This window comes from Larus michahellis, chromosome 3 (genome assembly GCF_964199755.1).
Source record: "Larus michahellis chromosome 3, bLarMic1.1, whole genome shotgun sequence".
Lineage (NCBI taxonomy): Eukaryota > Metazoa > Chordata > Aves > Charadriiformes > Laridae > Larus > Larus michahellis.
The window spans coordinates 21,355,928-21,368,505 of record NC_133898.1 but is presented as its reverse complement, the minus strand read 5'-3'; the positions used below and the strand labels follow the sequence as shown (position 1 = coordinate 21,368,505).

At 46.7% G+C, this 12,578-nt stretch overlaps 1 protein-coding gene across 1 annotated transcript in view; it reads right to left on the bottom strand.

The window, feature by feature from the left end:
* TP53BP2 (tumor protein p53 binding protein 2) overlaps window positions 1-1,260 on the bottom strand; it is a 50,125-nt gene extending 48,865 nt beyond the window's left edge. The window contains exon 1 of the mRNA XM_074579037.1: window positions 1,031-1,260. Within this exon, the coding sequence (XP_074435138.1) occupies window positions 1,031-1,057 (27 nt within the window). The 5' untranslated portion in view covers window positions 1,058-1,260. The remainder of the gene's footprint in view (window positions 1-1,030) is intronic.
* Window positions 1,261-12,578: the final 11,318 nt, after the last annotated feature.

The following is a 12,578-nucleotide window of genomic DNA, read 5'->3' as shown; positions in this document are numbered from 1 at the left end:
TTTCATGGGGCATCTCTGCTGGCAAAACCAGGTATTCAGTGTCAGGCATACTTGTTAAGGAAACTAAGTATTTTACGTCATCACCTTCACGTATTTCGTGCTGAAAACTAAGCAAAGTTGCTGTGCTATGCTTTCATCCAACTTCAGCTGACAGAACCGGTGCAGTTTTAAAATTCACGTTAAAACTCCGATAGGAGATGGTCCTTCCTGTCCCTTTTGAGAGTGTTAAACCACAGACACCTCCCAGAACAGGGCAGGTTTAACACACACAGAGCCGCGAACAGCTCGTGAAACTCTCCCAGCCGGGGATGGGAATACCTACCCCCGAGAGCTCCTCATCACTTTGAGCCGTAAACAACATGGACACCATCTTCCTCTTAGAGTCCAGGCACTCGAAAACAAAGCCACCCCCACTACAACACACCAGAAGCAGCAGAGGCGGCACGGCTCAAGCCAACTTTAAGAACTTCATACCATTAAAAAAAAAAACAAAAAAACAAAAAAAACAAAGGCAGGATTCAGAGGAGCTGCCGGTTTACCCTGCGGGGAGCAGAGCGAGCCGCCCCAGCGGGGCAGCCTTTTCTTCCCCCCGTGAGCGGGGCGAAGGTTCCGGGCTCTGTGAGCCCCCCCGCCGCCGGCGGCGGCCTCGTCGCGGTGCTGCCGGGGCCCCGCGGCCCCCCCTTCCCCCCACCCTGGCTCTGCTCCAGCGGGCCCGTCTAACAAGTTGATCCCGGCGTGAAAGAGGAAGAAAAGGAAAAGCCATGGGGGGCGGGGGGGAAGCCGGGAGAGGAGGGGAGGGGAAGGGAAGCCCCTGCGCGGCCGCGGAGCCCGCGCTGGGCGGAGGGAGGGAAGGAGAAAAGGAAAGAGGGAGGGGAGGGAAGAAGGGTCGCCCTCCCGCCCCCCTCCACGTCCGCAAGATCCATTTTCCCTCCCGCTGCCCCGCTCCAACTTTCCGCGCCCCCGGGAGGGTCCCTGGGCTCCCCCACCGCTCCACTGCGATCCCCCACGGCCCTGCTCGCCCGGGACTCACCGGCATCATCTTGGGGCCGAACCGCATGGGGGCGGCCGGTGCCGGCCCCGCCGCCCGGAGCGGGAGACCGGCGACCCGGGAGGCGGAGGGCCTACGCTGCCGCCGGGACGCGCGGTGAGACCTGTTGCGGGAGGTGCCCGGCCCGGCCTCGCCTCCCGCCCTCCGCTTTGTTCCCACCGGGAGCCGCTCTCCCGCCGCTTGCCGTCGCCCCCGGCTCCGCTCCGAAACTAACCCCGGCCCGGCGAGGAGGAGCCGCCGCGCCCCGCCCGCCGCCCACCCCCGGGAGGGGCCGGCGCGGCTCCCGCGGGGGACGGGCCGCCTCCTCCGCCCCGCCGGGGGTGCCCGGCCCGGGGGGAGCCGCCACGCCGTCCCTGCTGCCGGCCGACTGTGAGCTCAGCTTCCCTGGCCGGTGCGGTGGGGGTCAGCCCTCCCGCCGCCAGTGCCGGGACGCAGCGGGGGGCTGCGTCAGTACGAGATCCATGTGAGTCCCCACGGGTCACCCTGGGACAGCCCTGCGGAACACGCCAGGCACCGCGGAGGGCAGGGGCACAGGCGGTACCGGTCCCTCTCCACGGAGCCTCCCTGGACGGGCAGCGGGGAAGCGCGCGCGGGCCGGGCTCCGGCTTTAACGCTGGAGCCTGCCCTAGTCTGATCCGCCGGTCCCTGTGCCTCAAAGGGATGGTCCTGCCTGTAACCGCCTTCAGCGCTTCGTGTGCGCACCAATTTAGCATCCCCGCTCAAGGGACAGTTTACTTTTTTTGCTATTTTTAGTGGGACCTGGCAGTCGAGCTACAGCGACCAACTCAAACCTCCCAGAACAACGTGGAGGGGCCAGAACAAAGTCTTTACAGGCTTTAAGGTTGGGCTGTCCAAAAAACCAACTCCACCAATCTTTTAGAGCCTCTTAAGAGGGGAAAAAAATATTCCCTTCCCTGAACTACCCTGAAAAAAATACCCCTCACTCCCGAGTGCGGGACACGCATTTCAAACCCAGGTACTTTGCTAGCAGCACTTCAAAAGCTCAAGGAAGGAAAGTATGCTAAATCAGCACCGTTACAGGGCTCTCTCTGCAGGAAAACCAGCTCCATCTGTTTTTTCCTACTCGTATTAAAATCTTCACAGTAATTAAAAAGGATAAAAGGGAAGAGGATTAGAAGCTGCCAGATGAAGGGAGAACAAAACTCAGACCTAATTTGTATATAAACACTTCTTTTTCTAAAGCTGTAAAGAAACTTTAACAGCACTGATAAAACCCCTGGCAACTCCTATGCGATAATCAATTATTATTTAATACAATACTGTTGCAGCTGGGGGGCGGGGGAAGCCAAAGAAAGCTCAAAAAGCTATTTTCGTAGTTGCCTAATTGCAGCAAAGAAAATCAAGGCACTTTTTTTTTTTACTACAGCGCTTTGAAATATAACAATATTTAAAACCCGTCCCAGAAGTGTCTCGCATCTGTTTTAAACCTGCTGTATAAAGTCTCCCCCGCCCCCGGCTCACAGCTCCGGGAGCGCTTCGTTTTCGGAAGAACCACCGGGGGGAGCGGTGGGGGCCGGGCCGGGGGGGTCCAGTCCGGCCATTTCCCCGCGGCCGTGACCACCTTTAACTCCACATACACGGTACGTTTTCTTTCCGAGGGAGGAGGCGGCAGCGGCAGCCGCCCGGAGTCGCCCTCCCGCCGTGTGGGGCCCCACCACCGGGGCCGCCCTGGCCGCCCTCCCCGCGGACCTCTGCCCCCGGTCTGTCCCCGCCCCGCCGCCAGGACCAGCCAATGAGACGGCGGCGCCGGCCGTATGACATCACCTCCCCCGACGCCTATTGGGCGCCTGGCGAAAACAGCGCGCCGTCTCCCGGCAACGCCGTGGCGTCACGGCACGGCACGGCCCCGCGGCCCTCGGTGCCCCGCCGCTCTCCGCCAGCCGAGCCGAGCCGAGCCTGCCCCGCCGCGCCCCGGGGACAACCCACTCCGCCGGGCAGCGCCAGCCGCCGCCGGTTCGTGCCTCTGTGGTGGTTTCACTCAAGGGCTGGAAACAGCCACCCTTAACCATGAGCAAAGCCCCGCATCGCTGCTCCGGCGGGCGCGCTCCCCGGTACCTATAGACGCTGCCTATATACCACCAGTCGAGCCAACACCTCTATTTTTAAACATTGCTGTAAATACCAGCGCTTTCCCATGGCCCCCATTCACCTGCGGCTCCACTGCCCGGACACATTCATCAACCTACCCACCAAAGGTTTATAATCCTGCTTTTCATTTGGTGGGTTTTTGAACTCAAACTCTTGAATTAATTTCATGAGATAAAAATGTTACAGGGCAAAAACAGGTGGCAGCAGAGAAAAAAAAAAATTCTTCCACAAAAAAAACCCCAAAACTCTGCTGAATTTTTAGGAGCATCTAGCTATTAAGGGATAAAATAAGGGGCAGGATCTTTTAATGCATGCCCCAAATACAGGCACAAATTATTTCTAATAATAATTAGAATATTAGAGTAATAATTGGAAGTGTTCCAGGCCAGGCTGGATGGGGCTTTGAGCAACGTGGTGTAGTGGGAGGTGTCCCTGCTCATGGCAGGGGGGTGGAACTAGATGGTCTTTAAGGTCCCTTCCAACGCAAACCATTCCATGATTCTATGATTTCTAAGCCTGTAAAATAAACTTGGAAATGTTTACATAAAAAAATCACCCAGAAAAGAGGTTTCAGATGTGTGCATGTGCGTTGGTACCTATATTTTGCTAGTGCACGCCTCTTGCCAGTCAACCCATGGACATCTCTGTTGGCACAACTTCTAATTTTTACAAGGTTCCACACAAAACCACAACCCCATCCCTGCTAAGGAAATGAAGCTTCAAGGGGTGCACCTATTTTTTTGCAGTTTTTGTCCAGGTTCTGTGACTCACCCGCTGTGGTGGAGGCTCTTGGTGCCATCTGGTCATGCGCTTTAGGTCACAGCTTCCCTCCAACAGAGGAGATAACACTCGCCAGGTTTGCAGGTAACGCAGGGTCAAAACTGCCTGTGCATATCTCAGCAGCATTGCTTTCTTTCCCTATGGATTTCTTACTTTCCCTACGGCATCCCACATTGCTGCCTCTTACAGCAATTCAGACATGATTTCACTAGATAAGCACGACATGAATTCCCCACAACAGGTTATTAATTACAGGAAGGATTGTTGGTTTTACGAGCAGGGAGTAGATGGTTTCCCCCACACACACACAGCAGGGAGAAACACATGAGGGTTCCTGACCAGGTTCAATCTCCAGAGTGCCAGCAGTTGGAGGTAACCGTGTCACGCACAGGGGACTTCACAAAGGGGCAACAGTTCTCAGTCCTGCATGGGCAGAGCCATCACGAAAAGGAAGAGGAGATCTGCAGGATCTGGTGCCAACGGCACAGACAGCTGAAGCTCTGCACCTCCTTCCTTGTTCCCACTATTCTTGGCCACAGTTCCCTAGAAGAGTCACAGCAAGGATCCCAGGGAAGTTAATACTCATGGAATTGCTTGAAAAGCATCCAAGAAAAGGGAAAAAAAATAATCACCAAACAAAAATGTAGCAGAATCATTCTTCTTCTCTCCACAAGAGATCTACTTGATCTGAACCACAGAAACTTGCAGTAGCAGAAAGATATTAGAGACAAGAGTGGTAATAATAGTCAGCAGAAATCAATAGCGTCATCTTTTCTTGTCGTTAGTCTTATCATACAAATGGCGAGAAGGGGGCTGGGAAGGCACCACTGTATTTCATGCCTTCAGCACGCTACTTAAGACTCAAAAACTTCAGTTAATTCCTTCATTGCTGTATCTAAGCTATTTTAACAGTAACTTCTTATCCTTTTCCCTATTAGCCTGCCTAAAACTGCCTCCAGACCCGTCAAGTCATCTTTCACAGTCCTGACACAACTAGGAGGATTATCAGGCAAGAGACATCAGGCAACATCCCTTTTGCAATACCTTGTAACAATTAAAAAAAAAGCTGTACCTGCCAGTCGTTTATATTTTAATAACCCCTTTAACTCTTCAGCAAAAAAAGATGGTGAACCTGATTCTCAGACTGTTTCTAAGGCAGTAATTTCAGAGAGAGTTTGTCAGAAATCGGCACGACGGCAACAATGTAAGAGGAGCAGGAAGCCAGCTGGTTTAGATTTGCTGTCCACTGCCACCTACTGTTAAAACTCCACCAAGTCAAACTTCTGAGCTCTAATTTCTGAGGGATGCGGCTTAAGAGCGCAGAAAGAAGGGAAAGCTTTGTAATTGAGATTGATGGGGAGAAGGAGAAAAAAAAAAACAAGCCAACAACAAAAAAAAGAAGGGCACATGCCAAGAGAATTGCTCACCTAAACTCAGCGGGCTGGGGCACAGCAGCTTCACAAGTTTGGATTCTTTCCCAGCAATGTTGAACTTCTGGCACCTAATTTATACAGCTAGTCTCCAGAGCAAGATAAGGCTTTTCTCAACTAGTCAGTAACATCAAACTTCCTCACGAAGAAAAGAAGTAGATATAGAAAACTGTTGGCTTTATACCTCAGCACCTTCACACAGTTCTGCTAATATACCAGCTGTCCTCCAGTGTTTGTTAGATGCATTTTCACTATTTAATTTGTTTTAAAAACATCAGATAACAAACCTTGCAGTAGAAATAGTTTTGGGAAAAGCATGCAGCAATGGCTGAGTCTACCTCCCAGATGGAAAAAAGAAGTTCACTGGTTCCAAAGTCTGACGCTGAGATTCATAAAATCCTTAAAGGAATCTGCTAACCCCGTCAGCTAGGACATCCCATATTATCCCAGTGGCTGCTTCCAAAGCAAAAGCATTTGCTTTATGCCACATTCAAAAGACTACATCAAGATGCATTTAGCAGATGTAAATTTTAAATTAAGACACGGTGGCTTGCTACAACTTCTGTCAAGTCCAATTCTTTAAGTGTACAGGTTTTCTTCACCCTTGAGGAGTGATATAATAGATATACCTTCCTCCTGGTGATAAGCTACTTCTCTCTAAGACATCTGCGTCTGGCAACTGAAATAACTCTCTCCAGCTGTAATCCCCTTCAGGGAGTTTATCACATCAGCACATGCTTAATGAAGAACATCATCAGGCCCCTACTTGAATGGTTTGTGTTTTGTTACAAGGTATGTTTTGCTGTCAGACGAAGTCCATTTTGGTTGTGATGTATACTTCTTTATTCACGCACAGATGAGACTGATTTAAGATCTAAACAAAAAATTGTATTCTGTCACACTCCTGTGCCACAGCTCAAACAAAAAACAAATTTTCCCAACACAAGGAACAGCTGAGTTACATTTACCTCACTCAGAAGCAAGAGCACCAGTCTCTTGGCTTGTGAAAGCACTTACTTCTCCACAAAGCAGATATAAACTTCATTGGTCACTGTATATACGAACTGGTAAAGCATGAAAGCAACTACATGAGACAACAGAGGTTCAGGTTCAGACCCTGTAATCTCAAAGTTAATTAAAAAATATTTCTTGCTTAACTTGCATCCTCTCTGTAAACAAATCCCATTATCTAAGTTGTGAGAATCACACATGCACCCACTGTGCAAAGTACATACTCAATCACATTACTCAGTAAGCTAATAATTATACGGAGCCAGCAGCACTCAGAAACTACTTTAGGAATTTGCATCAATTTTGCTGCAACCTATTCAGCTCTTAAGCTGATAATTTAACAACACTTTCAAAGGACGATTCTATAAAAGTAGAAAGTGACATTAATACCACTGTACGCAAGCATCACTCACAGTAAATAAACGTCTTCCATTTATTCCACATCAACCAGGAATTATTTAACTTCAGTAAACTAAAGCTTCTCCAACTTCCCAAGTCATTTGCTAGAAGAAAATTCTAATCTCCTCGCTCAAAATTCTTTTCCATGTAATTTAAATTTATATTTTTTTTTTCCACAGGTAATTTAACAACGAGCCAGATAAAGCAAGTCTGCACTGTGTCTCAAAGAGGGGAGAAATAAACTTCCTCTTCCATTAGTCCCCAGCATATTTGAACAAAACGTAGGCTGAGACAAATCAAGTGTTTTGTATGCATCATACACAGCTGCCATTCTTCTCAATAACTAAATTGTATTCACCAGACTCACTCCGGATCCCTGTCAATTTATCTCAGCACAGACCCTGACAGAAGACCTTCTATAACAAGATGTCTGTTCAAGGCAATTACAGCAATGCGAGAAAGACATATCTGCCTGCAGCCACTCACCCAGCCCCATAAGGGAGTTGGCCAGAGGAAGAACAGGGAAGGAACCAAAAAAATACGCTCACTAGGCACATATATATTCAGCTGTTGCAAATGGGAATTCTGCGATCAAAATCCCATTCCTTACCAGAAACCTTAAGACACTGATCGGCCATACAGCAATGCTGAACCTTCATCTCAGTTGGATGTTTAGAGAATGCGGAGAGTTAAATTAACACTGCCGTTTTACTGTTGCCTCGTCCCTATTTCTCGGCTGCCAAGCAGACAGCCTTAGCTCATGATAGCAGTCCCTCTGGAATCAAGGGAGAATGAAACCAGAAGAGTTTCAGAAAATACAAACTTATTTCAAGATTGGGCTCTGCACAGTTTCTTTTTCGTAAAGTGACTGCAGCACTGAGCAGACTACACCTTTGTTAATGTATTCTCCTGGTCAATTTACCTATTTTCTTTGTGCATTCTCACACAGAGCTATATTCCTGCACCTCAGGAAATCAATCTCTGCTTTAGATAGCCTGGCAGACACATGTACATGGTCTATAAGTGACAACATTCACTTTGGGAGTGGTCTTTTTCTTATACATCAACATTATTGGTGCAGTTTGTCGTGTCAGTGGTGATTTACTCAGCTGAACTGACAAGACACAGAGAGACATTACTGATATCTTCAAAAAGCTCTCTTTATCATAGTGTAAATATATGGTAATATACTAAAATCAAAGGAATTCCTTAGAAATTACATCAAGGTAACCAGCAGCAAAACTGAGGCCCTCCCTATGGTGGAAACTGATTCTCCATCCTAGGACTTGCGAACATCCTACAAGAAAACAAATCATGTTAAAGCCACCTTTTGCGTTATAAAAGCTTTTTCACTGCGCTTAATTCTGAGTACAGCTGTGTGAGGACATGTAACCCGACCAAGATAACATGCTGTCCAGTACTTGATCCTGCAGTCCTCCTTCACGGAAGGTATTTTGACTCCAAGAAAACAGAAAGGTTATTTTTCTGAACCCTTGACCTTTTTATTCCCCAAGTACATCAGTTTACCTCATAAATATATTACATGTCTACAAACTCTCACTTTCTTGTGGAGTTGAAAATACTTTTAGTTACTTTTTTTTTTAATTTAAAACAGAAAACCATATTTAATGAAAGCTTGACTGTGCAACATGCCTAGTCTGCAAAAGCTACTCAAGATTCATCTGGTCCCCATACTTTTACCTCAGAAAAATCTACAAACATTTTATTTTCTTTCACTATGTCTTCTACCTGTTCTCCTTTTGCTGCTGCCTCTCGTTTCCCAGGGAGCATCACACTTGTCTGCCTTTGAACTTCAGCTCATGATTACTATCAGATATCTTAGGTACAGTATTACAAATAAATTATGAGGCTTTAGAGGAGGTTTCTCAACCAGCTTTTTGTGCAATATATAGCACTACTAGGCCCAAAACCGGTTAAACTACAAAAGGTCCCTTTAAATATTTATATTGATTTAATTAAACTGTGATTACATTCCTATCTGAAGCTGTGACTCCACACAACAATAAATAGTAAGCTGCCTGTTAATGGATGAAAAGTCTCAGCTGTGAAACATGAATCTGTGCAAATTTACACTCCTGTCTACACTTGTTAAGAACATTTTAAAAGGAAATTTTAGTATGGCTTTTTTTCCCCCCATTTCTTTTTAATGCCTTTCTAAACAAAACCTTTAAGCAAGCTGGAGGCAATTCACAGGGACAAGGGTGCAGACTGTCTGTAGATCTCCCCCAGTTGCTTACAGGTCTCTCCTCCTCTTCTGGCACAAACCTCATGGTCCCTGGATATGCCCAGATGTAACTGCTCTCCTAAATAAGCAAAATCAGGCTCTGTGTTTTGTCCAGATCTGGCCTTTGCACCTAACTTCTGCAGTAGTTTTAGCCTTAGACTTTACCCTGCCTCAGTTTCCAGCAGCCTGCATGAAAATATGGCTTTGTGAATATACCAGCCTTCTTTCAAATTAGCACCTCTTAAAAAAAGCCTTAACATCCATAAAGTGAGCAAACTGCTGCCGCCCCAGAGAAGAAAACGTGCCATGTGTAAAGGCATTTCCTATTTTTCTATTGATTACACTAACTTAATAAAACAAATCTGTTCTCCTCCCACCCAACTTCTGCTCTTATCCTCAGTTTTCGAGCACATTGCTCCTGTTTGTTCCTATATTCCTCATTAACATGGCAGTTCTTGACCTAGTTACACACTGCCCTTCCCCTCCAACTTCTGCTGCTAGATTTCTTTCCCCCATCCCTATCTTCCCAGATGTCTGCTTGTTACCTCCTGCTTCTCACTCTCTCCCCTTCCCTGAATTTCTTCTTCTTTCTCACATTTGATATTTACAACTTTCCTTGTATTTAAGCCAGGCTCCTTCTTCTTCATCACGCCTCCTGGTGTTGCTCGTTGCCAGACAAAGCCCAAAGGAAACATTCTACGTCCTTTCAGTAAAATTTCACAGTCCCTGCTGTCCTCAACAGACCACACTACAATCAGCTGGGAGCACAATATATATACAGTCTTATAAGCACGCAGTAAGCTGAGAGGTTGAATCTGTTCAGTATAGATACAGCTAAGAATTTCACTGACAAATTTTAAGGCAAATAATGAGATTTTACAAAGACTTATGACATAAAAAACCTTTGCAGATTACTACAAAGAAAGCAGACCAGATATCCTCAGCCCAAGCAGCCTTCCTTTTAGACCGTATAGTCCTAGACCAAAGTACAGAGGCACTAAAATCCCCTAACATCTTTCTTGTGAGTCACTGAGAGGTTTCCAAGAAATTGAATTCCAACTATACTTATCATTCTAACGTGGCAGAATCAAAACTAAGGCTATTTCAAGATTTTTTAGATCTTACAAGCATTGCAGAAATCGAAATGGGTAGTAACCCACATAAGGCAAACGAGGCATGTATCCTGCATTACCTGTAAATACTGACTATAGTGTTTGCATGTTACTTGACATGCAATAGGCTCTACATAACTTAGTATCATCCCTTTCAGGAACTACTATCAAGTTGTCTGGCTTCACACTATGTGATAGTAACTGAAAAGTTAAGCCACCAGAGAGTCTGCAATGGGGATTTTGTGAAAGTGCGTGCAGTCTGCATTTTTGCAAATTAATCCAAAGTGATGCATACTCAGACAAATGACACAAGATTCATTGGGGAAGGACGTGTATCAGAATCTGGAAGGCAGCAGAATTAGCCTACTTACTAGAGCGGACTTACTAACTAAAAAGCTATTTATATCGTTTTAGTTAATAATATTGTTAATATTATTACTATATTCTACTTAGTAATATAAAAAACATGTAGAACATACAGCTTACCTTTACTAGACACAAAGCTTCATCGTAAAAACAAAAATTGTTCAAATTATATGACAAAACAAAAAAGCGTTCTTGAAACTATCTTAAATTATATATGCTTAAGTAGGATGAAAAAACCACTTGCTTTTAAAACATCAATGGACTGCCAGCCCAAACTTCACATGCCAAGTCACAAGTTTATACAGAATTCTCCTGAGTGTGTTTTAAACTGCTGACTGTGCATGTGAAAGGAGATCAAGTCCTAAAATCATGCAGAAGAATAAATCCCTTGTTCCAAGATAGCCAGATCATTTTACAGCAGCATTGATGAGTTGAGGGGCTGGGGGAGCAAAAGACTTCCAAATCCGTACAAGGCACAGAGTGTTCTGCTCCCAAAAAGGAAATATTAATTTCAGTGTGCATTTTTGGAGTGCCATTAGGATGACACACATAAAGGCTTACCCTTGCATTTGCCCTGCTCCCAAGTTAATTCTTTTCCGGTTGCAAATTTTTTCTTTTAAGAAAGAGGTTCCAGGTGGATTTCCAAGGAAAGGGCGAAGTTGCACATGAAAGAAATGGGTTAATATAAACCTTCAAAGACAAGAAGCGTGGCTGAAAAAAAAGTACAGGGATGCCGCAGGCAGCTAATGCTTTAGTCTTGACATATTTTAAGCTGTACTACCTTGGTGCAGGTACTGCAATAAGTGGTCCCATTCTCTCCAAATATTTTATGGCTTTTTCCCATACACTTTGCTACTGTCACTTCTGGCATGCACCTACTGATTTTCTTTGGCAAGTCAGTCTTCAGCAGCACCAGTTCTCCAGTCAAGCATGCACACTCAATGCTACTGATGTGAAAAAAGCATCAGCAGCAGCAGCTGAAGGCAGAGGAGACTGGCACCGTACTTTTCAATGGCTGTGACGAGTTCTGTCAGGCTAAAATTGTTGTGAGAATACGGTGTAAGTGTCCATAACCATGCTCAGAAGCACCAGGGAATGTTCTAGAAACAGCCTTTGGTCCCACCCCTTTGCTGCCCTATCTATTACACCTAAGAAACCTCCCTAATATACAGGATTAAAGTCAAATAAAGGAGCAGAGCCTGTTTGTTTTGCCGCCTCAGTAATGTCTGGTCACCCCGGCTCCTGCTGTATGTCCTGGCCAAGGGTGGGTAGGCCCAGGTTGGACACAGGGTGCTCCTCCATATAAATGTAGAATAGAAAGACCAAGATGAAATTTGCACTGCCATACTCCTGAGCAAGAGCAGTGATTAAGTTTTTGGAGGTCCTTCTCACACAGTTTCCTCAGAAGTGGGCATGGAGAGGGAGGTGCTGATCTCTCCTCTCCGGCGTCCAGCCACAGGACCGATGGGATGGCGTAAAGCTGCCTCAGGGGAAGTTCAGGTTGGGCATTAGGGAAAAGTTCCTCACAGAGAAGGTGGTCCAGCATGGGAATGGGCTCCTCAGGGAAGAGATCACAGTTCTAAGCCAGTCAGTGTTCAAGAAGCATTTGGAGACTGATATATACAGTTTAACTTTTACATTGCTCTGTGTGGAGTGAAGAGCAGGCCTGGATGATCCTTGTGGGTCCCTTCCAGCTCAGGACAACCTACATCTTGGTGAGCTCCTGCAGCCTCCTTGCTTGCCTCGCTCCCACATCTCTTCTTCCCCAGAGTGGAAAATAAAAGCCCTGTAGCTTTGCAAAAACCCACCGCAGGCTTAGTGTCCAATAAAACCAGCCATGGGGGGTCAGGCTACTGGTGTAGGGAGCTCGGGGCAGCCATTTCCCCCCACAGCCAGTAGCAGTTGCTCACATACCTTGCATGAGGCCCACACAGCCACATTTTCCCCACTCACCCCAAACACTCTTGTGCTTTTATCCGCCACAGCGGCCAGCCCCACACCTTCATCACGCACCGGTGGGGCGGATTTATTTGTTTGGTTTGGTTTAAATCTGCCGCCGGTGGGGTGCCCAGCCCCTG